This window comes from Paramisgurnus dabryanus, chromosome 10 (assembly GCF_030506205.2).
Source record: "Paramisgurnus dabryanus chromosome 10, PD_genome_1.1, whole genome shotgun sequence".
In the NCBI taxonomy this organism is placed as follows: Eukaryota; Metazoa; Chordata; class Actinopteri; order Cypriniformes; family Cobitidae; genus Paramisgurnus; species Paramisgurnus dabryanus.
In genome coordinates this window covers 27,738,451-27,759,893 of record NC_133346.1, presented here as the reverse complement: position 1 = coordinate 27,759,893, position 21,443 = coordinate 27,738,451, and the positions used below count along the sequence as shown (strand labels likewise).

Here is a 21,443-nt window from a genome sequence, read left to right as displayed (position 1 = left end):
GGACATTTCATGAATATACTGTAGTTAACTGTAGTTTTTATAAATTTAGCTTTTGGTAATGATTATCGTTAATAATAACTAGTTACATTTTATATTTTAATGAGTTGTGTATAATGTGTGAGTAATATAGAATTAATTGTTTAATATTTTATTACCAGTTGACATCTACTTTAATATATACTTATTATATCTTTAATATCTATTACGAGTAACACTAGGGGCCCTATTTTAACGATCTGAAACGCAAGTTCGAAGCGCAATGCGCAAGTGACTTTGTGGGCGGATCTTGGGCGCTGTTACTATTTTCCCGGCGGGAGAAATAACTCTTGCGGCAGGCGCAAATCAATAAGGGGTTGGTCTCAAGTAGGTTCATTATTCATAGGTGTGGTTTGGGCGTAACGTCAAATAAACCAATCAGAACGCTATCCAACATTCCCTTTAAACGCAAGGGCGCAAGTTCCTTGGCGGGTTGCTATTATTATGACGAATTTACCAGGCGCAGGATTTGCCTGGAGCGGTTCACAGCCGAGGAGACCGACGTTCTTGTAAGAGCAGTCAAAGACAGAGAAGTTGTTTTGTATGGGGATATGAGAAACCCGCCCAAATCAGCGTAGGTTAAACAGGCGATAATTTTACCGATATAAGCTTTTCCGATAAAACGATAAGGACAGTTCGATAAGTGATCGATAATGTTTACGCACTGTGCGTAATGTTGCGCGAGCACTTCCGGATGCGGCAGGCGCTCTTTGCTCGCGCTCTTGGTTTACAATCACAGTGTCAGTTTGACTTGAAGGAGTGGAAGATGAGGCAAGTTATTAATTTATTAGTAGAGACCTATGATTTTCGCGATGCGGATAACGCAGACGGAATCACGGAATCCAAATGCGCGGAAACATTTTTTTGTGTGTAATGTTGGACGTGCAAACAGGGTTCGTCAAACACAGCAGACACAATAGGTGCAGTATACTGTACTTTCATTCAGCGTCCGCCTTGTGCACGCACACGTCCGCACAGCTTTAAAAGTATATTTACAGGACATTCACAAATTCAGGAAACTGAGGAAAAGCAGCAGATCCACCACTGCGGTGAATAAAGTGTTTGCGTATGTGCGCTCCCACAGCAACGTGACATTCTTGACATCCATTTATCAGCGTGTATAGCCCATATATGTATAACACACGCGTGATCACTGAACTAAGTTTTCTTTCTAAAATAAACAGCTGTTGCTCAGTATATTGAAACTTAAAGCATTCTGTCTTGGGTCTTAAAGTGACAGTAGTCTGCTGCTTTTGTGTCAGAAATGTGTTGATTTCATAACAAATAGATTTACATTTAATACAGATGCATTAAAACAAGATTTTAGTATTTGTATTTGTCATGTTCTGAATAAAAAGTAGTTTAAAACCATTATTAACTGTCTGGTTTTTACAATTTTCATTCAGGAGCAAAAATCTGCCTTTAAATTTGACAGGTGTAAAGATTTGTTATTTATCATGATAATTATCGATATCGACTGATATGGAAAACATTTTCTCGATAATTTTTTGGGTCATATCGCCCAGCCCTACTTTAGACTAGTTTTTTTTGGTCAGTGGCGCAATCGTTTTTTTGTGAAACTGCAAAATAGCATCAGGGATGGTTTGTCCCGCAACATGCCTCATTTTTTGCGCTGAACCGCCCAGGGAGCGCAAGTTCATTCCCTAGTTTGCCGACGTGCGTCTGTGGAGGGAAAAACCCGCTGTGCGCCGGTGCAAAATACGAATGATACATGCGTCACTGACAAAGTCAATTGTGCTGGGTGCAAGATAGGGCCCTAGGGGGTAAAAGTGAGTAGATAAATGCCTCATAAAAAAGTCACACTTCTTAACAATGCTGCTATGTGTTTCATTGTGTTTGTCAGTTTTATATAATCAAATTAAAATTTAATGTGTACTATAAATATAATTAAATATGAATTCAGTGTGTTTCTGTTGTTTCACTGTTGAGCGATCCAAGACCACTTTGTCATGTACAGTGGAAAGGTAAAAGTACCACGCTGATTTTAAATCTGACAAAGATGAACGGCGGGTCGGATAAAGATGATTGGAAGGCCACATTTGGCCCACGGGCCTCCAGTTGACTAGCCCTGTTTTAAAATGTGCTATTATAAACCCTCAATATGTTTGTCCACATGTAAATATACTTATTTCACCCCCCAGACTAAACTGATTCATTGTTTTAAATGCATTGCATACTATTTTTAACCACTCTGTATTAAAAGGTCAAAGACCAACAATAAGACAATGTTGAAATTTTCACTTGTCATCCAGATTATGAATACCAAAAGGGATAGAAGTCAATGGTTCTCCAGATCTGCTTGGTAACAAACATTCCTCAAAATATCGGCATTTGTATTTAGCAAAACAAAGAAATTTATAGGAACTTATAAGTTTGTAACAATTAAGATGGAGTAAATGATGACAGAATTTACATTTTTCGGTAAACTATCTCTTTAAGTTTCTATATTTTATGCGTACAGACATTTTCAGTAAGATCTAATGAAATTATGAGATGCATCTCCTAAAAAATTAAGGAATGCCATACTGTCCATTTGTTCAACAAAATCTTTAAAGACCATTGTGACACACACAACAACGGCAGTACATAACAAAACGTGGTTTTTGTGTATGTTTTGCTGTCCACAGAGATCCTCAATAACAATACATCAAGTGGCAGAGAGATTGTAAAAACAATCTGCCAGCTGTAATCTACGCAGTCAGGAGACTTGTAACATGGTAGTTAACAAAGCAGGACCCCAGAATGCACCCAGAGGGCCCTAACAGCCCTCCAGAGCTCTTCAAAAGCACAGTCAATGACCAGAGAGACACTCCTGAGGCCTCATATTACCTCTGCCTGGTGATTTCTGAATGAGAGAGACAATAGAAGTGAAGTCAACACCACCGGATTCCTACTGTATAGTGTGTGTGTGACTAAAGTCTCTGTTTAGAAGCTAAAAACTGTGTCTATGTTTGGTATGGCTTTCACTAAGATTTAGATGGGAAAGGTTTGCTATTTGCAGTAGGTAATTTGGGCAACAGGATTAAGGTTTAGCTTCTGTCTGTAATATTGGAAGGCATGTTTGTAATGTCAAGACTCAAAACTACACTTACCATTCAAGAATTTATCCTAAATAGTATGCATTCCAAAAAATAGTACATTAAATACTATGTTAAAATTTCCCAGTGATATTTGGGAAACCAGGGATAATTTAACATATGAATCCCTACCACGCTAAGGGCCAGATTTACTAACAGTGGCGGAGCCAGAGTGGTGTTCAGGGTGTCACTGCCACCCCGTGTGCCACCCCAAATTTAATGCGCTTCTTTCACTTAATCGCTATGTTTATTTTCGACGTGCGGCAGCAACATTATGAATATTAACCCTCCCTGCGGTCGCGGCGCAAACTCTTTATTTTTCAATCACTGCGCAAAGAAACTTGGATTACTCTTCTGATTTTGGACATGCAGATATGATTTATACATCATTTAAAATGTTAAAGTGTCATTTTTTGTGTGTCTATAAAAACTGAATGTTGTGCTTTTCACAAAATTAAGAAAATATACATAATGCGCGTTCTGTTATCTCTCTCCATCAGTGATGTCTTTTCAAAAACGCGTCAGAAAAATTACTGTAACTTAACGAAAACTTTTCATACCATCAAAAGATAATGTCATGTCTACATAATGCTTGGAATCTCTTTAAAATGATGTAAATGAAGTCGTACATTGCTAATACTACATGATTTCACCGTATACCTATGCTGGAAGTGTGGTAATTTTCTTGTGGACTGAATAAAGTCTAGTTTGCCAATTCTGTTTACAACAGAACCCAGCACCATGTTTTCATTCTTGACATGATCTTTATAGGCTACTGTATGATTGTTAATTCGACTGGATTGCCACATTGAACTTGAAAGCACGACGCGCATATGCGCGTGCACAGCCAGAGCTTAAACAAATTCATATTCGCGTCATTTTGGCTTAAACGGACAAATGCTCATATGTCAAAATAGCTGTCTTGGTGATTTTCATACTAAAATATCAAAAATTAAATATCAAAAGAAAAAAGAAAACTTTTGCATCTTCTGTATCTTCGTAAATAAAGATTAATCCAAACATCCTTTGTGTTGACCTCTGCTATTTGAAGTAAGTTTAATGTTTATCATGGAGTTTAGATTTCCTGATCTTTTGCTTCATTAAAGGGATAGTTCACAAAATGAAAATTCTTTCATCATTTTTACATCCTTATGTTGTTCTAAACCTGTACGTATTTCTTTTTTCTGATGAACACAAAAGAAGATATTTTGATAAATGATGGTATGCACACAGCTGTTAACCATTGACTTCCATAGTAGGAATAAAAACAAGATGATGGAATTCAATGGATATACCATTAATTGTGTGCTTACCATCATTTATCAAAATATCTTCTTTTGTGTTTATTAAAATAAAATACAGGTTTAGAACAGCATAAGGGTAAGTAAATGATGACAGAATTTTTCATTTTTGGGTGAATCCCTTTAACAGACAGTAAATCAGATGTAGGAAATACAGTAGAAAGATTTAAAATTCACCCTTATTATGTTTACATCTAATGCGATCAAAAGATTCATTTATGCTTTCTTGATACATTACACGTCATTTTCTTTTATGGACTATGGAACCCCTAAAGTAGCTTTGGCCACCCCCTGGCCACCCCATTAAAAAAATTCTAGTTCCGCCACTGTTTACTAACAGCTCTCACCAGCACAAACCATCATTTTGGCACTAAATAACGATGTTGGGATTTACTAAAGACACGCAGTGAGTAATTAATTAGCGCTAAAAAGTGTGTTCTAGTTATTTTTGCGACTGACTTTATTGCATATGATTTTCTAGGAGTTTCCATTTCAGACCCAACATTTTTGGGAGGAGAGTATTTAAATGATTCACGCAACGCGATTTACTAATATTTGCGTGCGTAATGACTGGTATTTGTGCCATTATTTAACGCAGAGAAAAAGCATGAGTTAAATGGCTGCGATTGAAATGGCTGCAATTGTTGCTTAAAAAAAGAGACATCGCAGAGAGCAGAGAGCATGTTAATACAAGGCAGAGGATTGTTTTAACATGTAACAGTTTATTTGAAATGCCAGATGAACATATTATCTAAATAATTGTTTGCCAAACCATGTTATTTTATATTTGCTGAAGTAAATAAAATAGGACTCACTAGGAAAAGTCACACAATACCAGATTAGGGATGGGCATGAGTACTCGATTGCTCGAGTACTTAAACGTGGCATGGATGATCGATCATGAAAACGATGAACTTACGTATTTATTTATTGTGGTTAGAGTGGCATTTGGATGTTTGGTTAGCATTACAAGCACCTGTGGTAGTAAAGGGTGCTAGCTTGACGTTGTGTTGAGCTACGCAGACAGGCGTATAACATCAGTAACGTTACCATGCATGATTCAAAAACAAACAGATAAAGTCCGCACACCTGCACCACGGCAACCCGCCGATCCTCGGCGTAATGCTGTGAAGCCGAACACAACTCACATCACTAAGACACTATGGTTTAAAAGGATGCCGTGATTTTGGGATTCACTTCAGCAGGACGAAAATACAGTCAGTCAGATGCAAAATGTACAGCGCCATCACAAGTTCCCTTATATCATCTCATATTTAAACATCAAATAACATCTGGACTGAGAACAGGTGAGAGGACGACACAACACTATATGATAGCAAAAGCTGCTTAAAGCGTAACTACACCCCTGCTCAGAGCCTGACTCCACCCACTGGCAATATTTGAAAAATGCAAGAAAAGTGGGCAGATCCCAACGGAGATAGAGAGGACGAACTAAGCTCGTACCAAGTGTTTGGTGAGATCGTAACAAGGGCGTGGTGAGCTTGAACCTGCTTACGTCTCAAGGTATTTTTTGGACCCAACATCCAATAGGAAAATTCAACTGCAGTAGCCACCGTTCAACCTGAAGAGGGCAGCACTCAGACGTTTTTACACCATATATTGTAGTATTGAAACAATTTATATCCAAATGTCAAAAAAGTTACTAAAATCAATGAACAGCACTAATAAAGCACCATTGTTACAGATCATTAACTAAAAAAAGTTGGTTTAGGGTTAAGTTACTCTTTAATGTTATGAAGCTTGTGCTTTGGCTGGACGTGTTTCAAAGCGTGCTGTTGTGCACATCTACAACGGGAGTTAAACTTTCTCTCCAGTACATAACTTAGTTTAAGTCTTGCATTTTGCGCAGATATATGCACATTGTATAATACATTTATGTTGTATATAAGGCTTAATATTATGTAAAGTGGGTCTTATAGCGTTTGTGTTTATTAACCCTTTAGTTTAACTTCATCACGCAGCTTTTCCTGTTAAAGGTTTCTGTTAAAACATTTAATTCATTAATAATGTAGTATGTGTTCATTTTTCTGTCATAGTGTTTTTAATAAAAATATTTTCATTTTCACCATGCCGTATATGCCCCGCCCATTTGATTGCCAGGACCCCAGTTTATCAAGTACTTGTTTTTCAGACCTATGGATTAATCAAAATGAAAAAAATGACATAAATGCACATTCCTAGTTTTTAGTAAGGCATGCTTGTTAAAACTGCTTATATTTTCTAATTAAACTAAAGCCTAGTCCTGGCTTAAGCTAATCCCTGCCTGGGAAACCGCCCCTATATCTTCAGGTTGTTAGTTATAAGTTATTATGATTGACAGTTTAAATAAAACTTTCATTGCAAGCCATTTTGCAATATTGCACCATTGCTCTGTCACTGGGCATGAATTCGAAAAAGACTCTTTTGAGCATCCAGCCATCAATTTAGCCACAAGGTTTTTGGGGGGCAGAACTGTTTGCCCCTCCCCCCCCAAAAAAATGGCAGAAATGGGGTTGTGTTCAGGAAATGCAGTATGATTGTTAATATATTGAACAGTTTCACAGTTATTAAACTGAGCTGAAGAAACGAAACGCTACCCAATCTGCAAACTAATGCAATTCTTAAATACAGAATTCCTGATGTTATATTGACCACAGTACAGCAATTCAATGTTAATTAAGGTTTAACAAGGAGACTAGTGTGTCATGACCAAATGCATTTACTAATAAATTAAAATTACCATCAATCAATATCAATGAATATTCAAAACACATTTGCTGACATTAGCGATATCTCCTGTAATTTCAATGTCACAGTTTAACATATCCTAAGTCTGACTATCAGTTGAAAAGGGATTAGAAATGACCACTTACAGTATAGCAAGTTGTAGGAGTACTGTAATAAGGATAAGTTTTATGTAAGCTATGTCATATCAAATTGGCGTATAACAGTTCCACAGGAGCCATGTGTAAACATTTAGCACAAGCTGTTAGTACACTCTAAAAAATGATGTGTTCATTTAAACACATTGTTTTGTGTAAAACTATTTAACACATTGTGGGCCCTATCTTGCACCCAGCGCAATTGACTTTGTCAGTGATGCATGTATCATTCGTATTTTGCACCGGCGCACAGCGGGTTTTTCCCTCCACAGACGCACGTCGGCAAACTAGGGAATGAACTTGCGCTCCCTGGGCGGTTCAGTGCAAAAAAGGAGGCGTGTTGCGGCGCAAACCATCCCTGATGCTATTTTCCAGTTTCAAAAAACAATTGCGCCACTGACCAAAAAAAAACTAGTCTAAAGTCAGTGGCACGTTGCGCATTGTTCATTATGCTATTTTAAGGGCGCATGCTTGACCATAATGTATAGCGTGCACAACGCGCGCGCACTTTGCTTTTCTAATCTACACAGATGCAACAGTTATTTTTGCAAATCATAAATTGTTACAATAAAAAATATTAATACATGAGATAAGGGAAATCATTGTGGTGAGCATTGTGGTGAAAGTTTTTATTTATTGTGTGGCTGCGTTAAAAAATTCTCATGCAAATAACGATTAAAATATTTTCATAAGTTTGTTGTGTGGCTGTATTATGTTTATTTTATGTAAATAATAATTAAAATGTTTTCATAAGAAACCTTAATGTATGTGAACTGGATTTGTAAGTGCACTTTGGGGTTGGACTGCTTGCGTTTCTTGGGTCCTATTTCAAAGCCCCCAAACCGCCTTCAACACTTTCAGCGGTGAGGGTGGACACAGCGATGTCCTCTGCTGGCGTCAGGTCATGTGTGGAGGCAGATCCACCTCCCGTTACACGGGTGCCCGAATTATGCTGGCAAGCTTGGGATTCCCCCGTCTCCTGACATCATTGTAGAGCTTGGCGCAACGTCCTGGGGATGCCAGCTGATGAGAAAATTGTGGCTATTTCCTCTCACGCCTGTTTAACCTACACTGATTTGGGTGGGTTTCTCCTATCCCCATACAAAACAACTTCTCTCCCTTTGACTGCTCTTACAAGAACGTCAGTCTCTTCGGCTGTGAACTCCCCTGGCGTGCGCCTGGTAAATCCGTCATAATAATAGCAACCCGCCATGGAACTTGTGCCCTTGCGTTTAAAGGGAATGTTGGATAGCGTTCTGATTGGTTTATTTGACGTTAAGCCCAAACTACACCTATGAATAATGAACCTACTTCAGACCAACCCCTTATTGATTTGATCTGGCGCAAGAGTTATGATCCGCCCACAAACTCACTTGCGCATTGCGCTTCGCACTTGCGTTTCAGATCGTTAAAATAGGGCCCTGTGTGTTATTTTAACACATTATATGTAATTTCGTGCAGATTTTAAGTTCAAATAAATTAATACGACAACACAAGATGTGTTAAAACAACACAAAGTGTGTTATTCCAAAAATAACACAGAGATTTATGGACAAATGAGATGTGTTGTCCTTAACTAGACACAAGATGTGTTAATTTAACACATTAATTTTAAGAGTGTATAGTATCTGAAGCAAGCAAATCCCATTGCATCATGGCCGCTGATGTAATCCTTTTTGATCTCAATAAATAACTGATTTTATCTCAGAGATGACAGCAGAAGACACAATACAACTCAGTTTTGTTAAGGGGGGAAGGCTTTGGAAAATTTATGGACTTCACTGAGTCTGAATACACAATAGCAAGGCAGAAAATTATCATGTCAAGGTTGGAGCTAATGTATTAGAACATACCTACTGTAAATGTTTAAAAAATATTTATAACGGAAGACAATTACACATTATGACCCATATTTAGCGGCATGAAAGATAAGATTTGACTGTTTAATGAAAAGATTAAATATTTGAAATGGATTATATACACAAACGAAGTCTGTTTGACTACACTCTTAAATAATGGTGCCATAAAATAACCTTTTTATTGTTCCTCAAAAAGCCATTCAGTCAACAAATGGCACATTTATCATAAACCTGCATAAAATTTCCTTCATGTTCATGACAATACAAAGAAAGATTTGTAAAGCAGAAGGTTCTTCAGATGTTAAAGGTTCTTTATGGAACCATTCAGCCAAAAAAAGTTATTCTATGGCATTGTGTAGTTCCTTTATTTTTAAGAGTACATCTTCTTACTTTTAGACTCAAATCTATTATAAAACTGCCATTTAAACGACACTCAAATAAGTTGTAGCGCACATCCCTGGTTTTTACCCTACTATTGTCTCTTTCTTCAGAATTATAGGCATTAATGTTACATTTTCATTTCTTCAGCCCTAAATTTCACTCAGCCAGAAGTGATTATATTCAGCTAAGAGCCCGATGATGCTTCAGGAATAAAGAGATACAGAAGAGTGTATGTCAGTGGAAATGTGATTCTGTCATTCTGATTCTCTAATGTTTGCCAGTGTGGTCATGATCTGGTAAATTGCATTGGCAAAGCTGCAATTTAGAGAAAGTCACCACTGGAATGAAAATGGAGCAGTGCAAATTTGGATTATGCAGATTTCCAACCTCACACGTGAATGTTACTAATTCCACAAATCCCTGTATGACAACATTTATGACACCCTGATAAAGATGAATAGGAAATTTAAAAAGGCTTTCATAAAAAAATAACACATTGTAAATGAGATTGCACAAGGATGTGATGAACGTCACAGCTGTGTGTAGTTGATAACATGAATCATATCTGGATAAACATTGACGTGCCACACCTGGCCAGCAGCCTGGCGAGGGCAAAGTAGCAGAGATTAATGCTTAAACAATTCACACAATCCACAAACACTATCTGTAATCTTACAATAACTGTCACACAGTATGTCACAGTTAAAAAATGTGTGCACTGTCAGAATAAAAGGTACAAAACTGTACCTTTTCTGTTGCTGGGGTGGCACCCTAAGGTTCCGTTTTGTACCTTTACTAAACATAATACAATGTTGTACCTCTACTGTACCTTAACCTGCTAAGACCCGAGCTTTGGTTTGTCTTTTTGTCAGATTTCTTCCAGCTATTTGAGCATCAGAGTTAGGTGTTACGCGAGTGGCTTGCGAGTATCGTGAGCGTCTCTTTTAAACCCTTTTGACGCGTCTGGAACAGGCATGTATTATGACATGATGTGTGATGCACATAGGTTCACATGATGCAGCAAATAGATATTTTGACATGACAAGCCACACAAGACACCCCAAAAACATATTTTTAATTCCTGCCTCCTCAGAAGAGAAGTCTCGGCACCCTACTGTTTGTTCCACTAACATTTAAATTGTTAGAATTGTTCCTAACACTATACTATTATACACAAAAAGGTACAACATTTCGATATCTTGTATACCCATAAATGTACAAAATTACCTTTGAGGGTACCACCCCACTGACGGAAAATGTACAGTTTAGTAACTTTCTGTGCCTTTTCTCTGACAGTGTATAGATAACAAAATAACAAGACAACTGCCATCTGCAAATAAAAAATGCATGACCTTCACCTCTTAACTATAAACCAAATTCAGTTAGACCGTTTTGAATTGAGTTTTAAAGCTGCCGTTTTTGTGATCCCATTTTTCAAACTAGTTGGTGTGTAAGGTTGCTGTTGGAGCATCAATTATGCCTGCAAAATTATAAAGCTCAAAGTTCAATGGCAAGCGATATTTTCTTTAACAGAATTCACTTTTTAAGGACGACAGAGAATGGGCGGTTTGGACTACAGCCCTCTACTTCCCAAATATATGATGTTTATAAATATTTTTAAGAGTTTTTAAATAACCTCCACTCACAGGAATATGCCAGTCACCAGTTAAGCTAAGCTGCTGTCAAATCACAACACACTAAACCAGCTACACAATCACAACTCGTTAGGTATTTCTGAAAGAGGGACTACATAGCACAAGGACAACATCAGCCTGTTTTTAGGACAGTGAACAGCGGTACAAAAAAGTTTTGTGTGTTTTTTTCACACGAAACATGAACATGTTACATTGTGCCATCTGGAAATGGATTAATTTTCCTTAAATAGTTTTAAATATTTTATTTGAATATTAAGAAAATGTTCTAATGAGTCAATATGTTTTACAGCAGAACATCACGTGTAATAACAAAATATGTTCCAGCTGCAAACGTGTCAAAAGGGTTTCAAAGAGACGCACGCGGTCACGTGATACTCGCAAGACACTTGCTTAACACTAAACTCTGATTACACATTAGTTTAAGCGATTACAGATAGTGTTTATGAATTGTGTGAATTGTTTAAGCATAAATCTCTGCTACTTTGCCCTCACCAGGCTGCTGGCCAGGTGTTACACATCAATGTTTATCCAGATATGATTCATTTATTTTCCTTAATATTAAATGTTTAGATGAATGTGATAAATCAAGATGGTTTACATCAGAACATCTTCATATGGCAAATATGATCTGAGTACTACATATGGGGAATTTATTTTGATTAGATGACTTTTAATATTAAAAATTTCATATGAAATAATTCCATGGTTTTGTTGTGTTTTTGTCCTTTTTGGAGATTTATTGCTTCTTAACAACAACAAAGCAAGCATGAACAAGACATTGAATAAACAAAGATAACGTCAAATTTTTGGGTGAACTTTTTCTTTAACATCAGTCAGTAATAAAGATTACAAGGAAACAAATTTATAGTTCTGTTGTAGTAAAACTGTGGTCAGGAATTTCAGCATAAAGATTTCTTTGAACTATCATCATTCAAACTCTTTTTCTAACAGTAATCCAGTCTCCCACTGAGTTTCTGGATTTTCCCTCTAAATCTTTTCCTCCGATAGCTCAACACACTTATTTTACACTGCTTTCTGCCCTTAAAACCTTCAATTCTCCCACTGTGAGTTAGTGTGTGCTGTAAGCATGCGTTTACCCATAAACCCCAACTCCCACAGCACTCTCATATCCGATGCTACACTGAGAATGAGAGGGAAAATGCGATAGCCCATTATTACCCACCATTTCCCTATCACAAGCCACCCCTGTCATTACGGCCCTAGGTGCATGGGATGTGGAGCCAAACAAGACTGACAGATGACAAAGAGTTCATGGCAAAATGTCTGCGTGAGAGGGTGGTGGGATGAGTGAATGTCACTTTTTCAGGGTGGATGGAGAGGTTCCTCTGTTAAGCGTAACATAAATGTGTTTTCCCTTCGGTAAGAAAGTGGAGAAAGGACAGCGGTGCGAGCCAGAGGTGCCCTAGGCCTGCACAAAGCCCGGATTTAGCTGAGCTCCTGTAAACCGCTTCAATGACTTGGCAAAGCTGGCCTGCTCTCATGGCAGTTAAAGCGGCAAGAAGCAAGGGTTATAAAACAAAAAACTAGCAAGAAAATCGCTGGTGTTTTGTGGTCTAGCTGCAAGTACAGATTGCTGGTTGTAGCGAACACGAAAAAGTCTGAAATATACAGAGTGTTTCGGGTGTGTTTCTTGACACCTGGCAGAAAAATGCATCTCCTATTAGCACTTTTAGTTTAAACTTGGTTTCAGATTTCATGACTACATGTGTCATTCAATTTGTCAGCTGTCTAAAATAAGTATTTGTTTTAATTTAATGCAAAGAGTAAAACATTTAATGTTAGAATCTGCTGTTTAAACCCCACCATTTAAACCCCACCACTTTTTCAGCTTAAAGTCAGTATTTAGTTTTGACCTCTCTTGGCACTAAACACAACTTGAACTCTTTTGAGGAGACTGAAGTCCTGAAGGATTTTATTTCATTTAGGTTTAAGAAAGCCTGCAGGTTCCTGCTATTGCTCAAGTGTAAGAGGAGCTCACATTAAATACTTCACACTTCAACTTTTATTCTGATTTTCTATATTCCATAAATGTTATGTTTTTTTCTTGTCTAATGTAATAATGAGACTGAGAAATCATATACATGGTGTATAAAGATGCATCTTAATACCAGGTACAGGGCAGAAGCGTAAAAGCCATACAAAGCACATATAGAATGGATTGCATTCTGGCCACCTCAAGAGGTGATTTAAGAAGCATATAAGATCAAGTATAAACATTGCTGTTTAAACTTTATGATGCCTTTTAAAATACTTCATTGTTGTCGATAAAGCAGATAAAGCAATCCCGAAATGCAAAAAAGATAAAAATAATAAAAATGTCTATATTAAATAGAACAATTTGGGAGATTTGTACAAATACAAGCTAATCCCAAATTGGTTTTCAGTTTCTATCAACTGCAATTACAGTAAATCATTCTGGTTTCAATGCATAACTAAATATAAAGGTTTATACTTCAGGCACTAGAGGTGGAAAGGGTACAAAAAAATCATACACAAGTACAAGTACTGATACTTCCCAAACAATTACCTCTCCTAAAATCTACTTAAGGACTGTTCCCATTTAACAAAACAAAAATCCCTATGTCATCCAAGAAGATTAATTTAAGTTTTTTGAAGAAAACATTCCTTTAATAGACTTTTTGGACTTATTCAGACTTATTGTTTCAATGCAGTTTAAAATTGCAGTTTCAACGCAGCTTCAAAGGGCTCTAAATGATCCCAACCGAAGGTCTTATCTAGCAAAATGATTGTCACTTTTGGCCCAAAAAATAAAAAATATGCACTTTAATGTCATGTCTGATAGTTCTGTGTGGAGGTTAAACTGAGGTCCTGACTTTCTGTGGTCATTAACTCTTTCCCCGCCATTGATGAGTTATCTCGTCAGTCTGCAATACCGCTATTATCCACTTGGTGGCAACTTATAAAAACCGGAAGTATTGCCCTAGGGCAAACAGCTGTATGTCCGTGTATGTTTTAAAGATCACTCTGCATCTGATCTCTATCAAAAGTCCTTTACAAAAATGGAATTATCTCAGCTTTTTGCTCAAAATTCTGTGTTTTTGATGAAACCTACACATATTTGAGAGGTGATAAAAACAGAACACATGAAGGTAGGATGAAACAGATTTTTTTGTTTGAAAGCAGAGGGTCTGTTTTTTTCATATATTGTATGTTTAAATATTTAAAAAGGAGCATTTTCTGGAAGGCATTAAACTTTTGTGAAAATCATGAAAAATGCTGACGGGGAAAGAGTTAAAAATCCCAGGATTTCCTTCCAGAAAGAGTAGAGGAATTCCCTAGCATCATGGCCAAAATTTGCCCATTGTACTACAAATCATCCCCATATACAGTACTGTACTGATTGGCTACATCACTTTGGTTCCTATCATCAAGGTGTATGCTGCACATTGGTGGTTGTTGAGAAGAATTCCCATCTCATATGTAAAGAGCTTCGAGTTCTGCTGCAGAAAAGCGCTAAATGTATGTAACAAATTTTTATTAGTAGTAGTAGTATTGAATATTGAATCTCCCCTAACCGAAAGCAATGCCAAAGAAAATGTAACCCGTTTAGAAGCGACAAGTTGGGGAAAAAGTAGCGCACTAAAAGTACTGTTACAGCACTCAAAATATACTCAGGTAAAAGTACACTATATAACTACTTAATAAAGTATAATTCCTAGGAAAAAGTAGCCTGTTACAGTAACGAGAGTATTTGTAGCTCATTACTTCACACCCCATGTCAGGCACTACTAATTTTCTGAAACTGCTGGGCTGCTAAACCCACCTCACTCTCCAGAGGGTTTGATAAATTTGTGAACATTGTCCAAAAACATCTCCAACCTCCCAAACACCAGAATCTCCTCCCTAACTCCCACAATCAATCCAAAATCGACCCACTGCTACTCCTACTCCCACCCATGCTCAAATCTGTCTTCTGCTATAACCCTTAGCCCAAAAAAGCTGATTACATAACTGTATTCTGTTTCACGTGGGAATACTGTGACTAACTGCAATGTTTATGAATCTGTGATTTTATGAACATAATATTATGTTTGTATACATACACATTTGACACTTTCCTTGTACATTCTGTTTTGGTCATGGGTTTAAGGTTTGGCTTTATTAGCCTCAGTAGTTAGCACATGCTGGTAGGTGCCAAAACGAATCTATTATGTAGCCACAAGCTTCTTTTGCCTAATAATTTTTTAAGGTAGCCATGTTAATGGTTAACTTGCCTGAACTTCATTATTATTATTTTTTTAAATAATACAGTACAGTACAGTAAATCAATGTAAAAAAAAAAAATTCTGCAACAAGTCTTTATATTTATAAATAATTTATATGTAAAGACTTAACGATCAGAATATCTGTCTATACCTAAGCAATAAAATAGGATTATTATTTACCAGACATAACTAAAAAAAGATGGCTGGATATACAGGGTCTACATTCAAAGATTTAAAGCCACTAACCTCACTCCATTAAGTTAAGTAATGCCAGCAAAAATAATTATTTTTGTTCATTTGTGTTTGTTTAATTTCACATTTTTAACATGTTTTTTAATTTCCGATTAAAATAAAAACGAGGGAAAAAAATCTATATACTAATAGCCCGACCACACTGACTCCATTAGGATTTTTTTATCCACATAAGACTACTCTATCAATATTTAATATGTCCTCCATAATCCTGGCTAAAATCCCAAGCTTGCTGACATAATCCTAGACTGCAAGGGTCGCCCTGAAGTAAATTTAACATCTAATAATAGAGCAAAAATCACTTTATCTCAATAGCCATTGAGAGGGATGTGAATAGCCCTCTGCTGTATTTGACATTGATTTATCGCTCCCCAGATTTCATGCCATATTCAGGATATCATGAAAGGATGTTTGTATTTCCATCTGAAAAGAGGCATAACAAGTGTTATTCAGCGTGCCTGGAGACTTTGGGATCTATTGCTGGCCTGTATTGTTGAATAGGAGGGCAGGTGCAGGTAAGTACGATGCAAGTGCTCTTTTTGCGTCCTCGCAACAGGAAACTGAATTAAGCTATAACAGCACACTGTGTCAACACTGCATCCAGCCCGCATGAGATTAAACAAAGGCCTCCAAACACCAGCTGGGGTGGGTACCGTTATAGCATGCTGCTATCAAGAATGAAGAAATTATAATGTTTGTACAGTCATAAAGCTAATGTATTGTTTGAGTCTTGAAATTCAAGCGACGGCCCAGCAGGGGCCCAAATGCAGCAATTTTGCTTGTTATTATACACTTAAGTCAGAGTAGATGACAATTTAATTTGATGGCAATGAAAATGAGGCTGTGGGGGGAGAAAGTTTGTTCAATAAGTTGGATTAAGACTTAGTGTGTGTGTGTTCACTACTCACTGGGATGTGCTACTGTAAGTGCAGAGGTCACATTTCAAGTATGGACTACCAAGTGACAATCACATCACTTTGACTACTTATATTTCAGAGATTGATGGCCTTGGTCACTATTTTCTTTCATTCATGGAAAACAGCAGCTTAAGACTTTATGTTCTTTTCATTGAAGAAAGAAAATTATACGTCTATACAAAATCTTTTAGCGTGAACCATATCTTTAGCAAACTGTACAAGCAAGCAATGACTGGATGATGTCATGATCAAATGTTAACATAACACAGTTTCTTGTTCCTAGGGTGTAAAAATACCCACTCCCGTCTGTGCTAACAGCAAGATTTTTACAAACCTAAAGTCATGCAGGGATATTCATTTTTCTGTTTCGTTACTTCCTTCCTTGACAGTCTGTCAAAAACAAACAAGATTTCTGTTTTTGTTTATCTAGATAGCTTTCTTCATATTTTTTTTGGTATTCTGGACATATTACAGGTGAAAAAGCAAATAGAGCTACATATACAAAATTGTCCATTTGTCATTAAAAAAAATCTCATTGTTCAATGGGCTTTTAAATAAGCTGGACAGACAGAAATAGATGACATTCAGATGGTCAAAAAAAATTAGAGCAGCAGGTTAAGTTTGTCTTTGTGCCTGTTTGAGAATAAAAGAGGGTTTTTCCCTGCTCTTCATTTGTCTCTAACCTGTTGTACTTGTCTCTCTCTCTCTCTCTCTCTCTCTCTCTCTCTCTCTCTCTCTCTCTCTCTCTCTCTCTCTCTCTCTCTCTCTCTCTCTCTCTCTCTCTCTTTCTCTCTCTCTCTCTCTCTCTCTACAATGCTCTATCCATGTTCTATTCTTTTTCATTTTGAAATCATCTTTTGGCGTCAAGGGAATTGGAGACCTTGAGATGTTCCCCTAAACCAGCAACAGAAAGCAGAGACAGAAAAATATGTGGAACTCACCCCATTCTTTGGGTAGGCAACCCACCCCAGGTCGCCAATTACAGAGCGAGAGTCCAGCAGGTTCACTGCAAGAGAAAATAAAACAGGGGACAAATCAATGATCAGGCAAAATCAGGAAAAAGTGTTTTATTATGTATACAATTTTTTTTTATTGATGAATTCCTTGCAATGCATGTAACCGAAGAATCTGACATCACAAACATGTAAATCTTTAAAGCCCATGCAAAGTTTACATTGTATAAGCTATATAATTATGTTGCTATTGTATCACTGTCTATCATGAAAAATATTTATACGTGAATAAATACAAATAAATATGACATCTCACATCTTGTCACAATACTGATGTGAAGGTTTCTGAATGTCTCTGTAATCTGAGAATAATCACTATAAAAAGTATTAAGGGAATTTTACACTTGCATTATGTATGCCCTTGGTTAAATCTTAGGGAATACAATATGTGCAATGCATCTTAAAAAATGGCATCCTCCTTTGGATTATTGTGTTAAGTATTTGATACATAGGACAAGTCACTCTGAGTCTTCTTTATCTGCTGAAAATTTTTACAAACGGCCACGGCCACAGCTAATTAGATGACCTTTACATTCACAGTCCGATCAGGGCTGAATTTTAATTTGACATTGTGTTTTGATCAAAGGTTGTGTGGCGAGACTATTTAGCATGTTTGAGATGCCTTACAATGGCAATATCATTTTGTGGCTAAAAAAACAAGCTAGCGACTGAGAAGCCATCAAAGATGGCAAAATAATGTTATAAACAAACACCATCAATGCTTAAAACCAAAGATAGATTTAGGTAAGGGACAGTGAGTTCATTTTATAAGGTTTTACTAATTCAGGATTGGCTTTGCTCTTTGCGCCTCAATGAATAACACCATCAGACGCGTGATGGATGACTATTATTGATCTTACATGTTACGTAAGCTTATGTCTGAAACATACTGATTTGTTAACAAAAGAACAGATTTGCAGTAATTCAAAAGCATTGTCTGGTCAACAATTATTTGTACACTACATTTAAAACTACATTTACAAACCAAATGAAATTGGTAGTCCATTTTAATGTCTCCAAATTGGGTCTAAATGTGTTTCGTTTGAATGACAGACATTGATGTACATTGTCCTACTTAAATTGAAAGATTTCCTGGGGAAAATCACTTAAATCTAATTAGCACAAAGACGTACAGATCTGAACAAGATTAAAGAGAAGTGTTGCCCATGGCAAATCAGGTGGAAACATGCAAATCATACATATTCTCACAGTTGATCAAGTACACTTTGGAGGAATGTTTTTCTAAATTTTAAGAACAAAGGATTGGTGTATTTCCTCACAAATGAACCTTTACTCAGGCAAAAACAAGCCAATGCTGCTTTGTCTTTGCTTTGTGTTGAAACACCCAAGGTTAAACTGTAAATGTTTAAACGAGATGATTCATTTGAGGCGTTCTGAGACTGCATTGTTATGCTATTGAGTTTATTAGTGTAGTTCAGTGCTCTCCGAAGCGACAGGTTTGTTCGATTCTTGCTATACTTTGTGCAGCTATTGTGATTTTTTTCAGTAGCCGTCATCCTTCTGCTGGGCCATTATGCCAGTCTGTGTGGGCACCAGCGCGCCCTCCCCCCATACTGTTCCCCATTTTTATTGTCCCATCCTTAGCGTGCAATCAATCAACTCATCCCCAGACATCACCGCAGTGTCCATATGCTGACTTCAACCGCTCATTACAATATTTACATATTCTATAGGCCAAGCACTTCAGCCAAGTGATAAATTGCAGCATATCAATTACAGTAACAGATCATGTGCTGACATATCCCACGGTGACTTTAGTGAAATAGTTTCTTTGCATTGTAGTTAAATAGTCAAAATACTCCAAAAGAAGTATATACATGAACAAAGGAAAACAAAAGCAAAATAGTACAATATTGAAATTTGCAGTCAGTGCCTCTTGTTGTTCGATCACTACAAAGCAAATTTCGGGAACTTTACATTTCCTTTGTCTCTACGCCTGTAATGCAAATTCACCTTCCCACGTTTACATCAGGTATCAAAAAAGGATCGACTTTTTATCAAAAGTGTCATTTTCGTCCAATCCAACAGATAAATATTAGAGCTATTTGATGTGCCTAGTAACTTTAAAATATCATTTAAAACCATTCATCATAAGTGACTTGAAATTGGTCTTTGTTCTTTAAATTCTGCAGCTTTATAAATCAGCATTCTCTGTATATTGTAATTATATTAAATAAAATACAATTTACGGATCAAAAACATTTTTTTAAAACCAACCATTAACCTGCAAAAAATAACATTTATAAATGTATAAATCTTGGTAGAAGAGCTTCAGTAAAAACGGTACGCACTTTCTCAATTGAGCTGGAATACCTGAACTATTTGTCAATGGTTCAGTCATTCGTCAATGATTCAGTATAATGCAATTCAGATGTTTATTTGCAGGGTCCAGTAAACAAGTTTAAATAGATGAGAAAATGAAGGCAATGCAAAGTACATCAATTATGTCTGAGGTTTCAGTGAATGTGCAGTGGTAAATTGAAATGTTTGAAGACCACCTGGATGTTTGGTGAGCTGAAACTTCTGCTCTATTAAATATTGTGTAACGTTAAACTATTTCTGCTTTAAGGATTGCATATTGTATAATATTCTACATATTATGATGTTTATGTTAAAAAAGTCATACACACATAACACAAAACAAAATATCATTGGAACCAAGTTACAGCTAACCTATGTTTATCTTATACTATCTATCTGTCTATCTATCTATCCATCTATCTATCTAGCAAAATAAAACTTAGAAACCAGAAACCATAAGGGGTTTGACAGTCTAATGCCACTAAGCACCACAAAAATATTATAATTTTGCCATACGTTTTAAAGAAAGCCAAAATAATAATTTTAAGTTGATCCTAATAATAAGTTGATACTAAGAGCCCATAATGTAACAACAATAACATAATCTCAAAAAGAATCATATAGTCTAGGAAGTTAAAACCGTAGACAGTAAAAATAGCTCTTGATAAGAAGACGGCTCTAATGTCGACTGCACCACTGAACAAATGTTAAGTCGTTTCTTAATGCGACTGCAATGACTGTCAATTCAACATATACATATCCCTACAATATGAACAACCTATCCTAATTCAGAAACATCTCCCAAAGTCTTACCTTCATTACTGGGAATGCCGAAAGTCCTGCACGCGCCGAGACTGAAGACGCAAATCCAGGCATGAATGTAACTCCACCGAGAACGCATACTCATTTACTGACGAAAATGTCAACTGGATGAATGTACTGATATCACATCAGTACTGAACCGATCCTAGGACAGCTGGTAAGGACATGAGGGCAGATTATAACAGATGCGAAAAGGAAACACACATTTGAATGGAGAGAAGCGACGCGCACGTTGCGCTGCGTGTTGAAGCGCGCTCCGGTTTGAGCTGTCACACAACGACACAGCAGACAGCACGAGGAGGAGGAGGAGTAAAGCATCACCGCTCTCCAATAGACATCAACGACTGTACATGACACTAGACAGACACTAAAGCTGCGAAAGTGTACCTCTAATACATTTTTATATAAATATGTAAAAAATTAGCTTATATGAAATGAGGCTAAATAAATGATCACTTTCTAAGATAGATAGATAGATAGATAGATAGATAGATAGATAGATAGATAGATAGATAGATAGATAGATAGATAGATAGATAGATAGATAGATAGATAGATAGATAGATAGATAGACAGTCTAATAGCATTATCTACAAATTCTACATGTAACCAAGAACTACAACAAATGTTAGATGTCTTTATTAACAGAGCATGTGTG

General features: G+C 36.8%; 1 protein-coding gene across 1 annotated transcript in view; it reads right to left on the bottom strand.

The window, feature by feature from the left end:
* The window catches only part of LOC135718267 (ephrin type-A receptor 5), a 103,353-nt gene extending 82,320 nt beyond the window's left edge, over positions 1-21,033 (bottom strand). Inside the window, exons 1-2 of the mRNA XM_065240580.1 lie at positions 20,777-21,033; positions 17,570-17,634 (exon numbers count right to left, since the gene is read on the bottom strand). Coding sequence (XP_065096652.1) covers positions 17,570-17,634; positions 20,777-20,870 — 159 coding nt within the window. The 5' untranslated portion in view covers positions 20,871-21,033. The remainder of the gene's footprint in view (positions 1-17,569; positions 17,635-20,776) is intronic.
* Between the last annotated feature and the right edge of the window lie 410 nt (positions 21,034-21,443).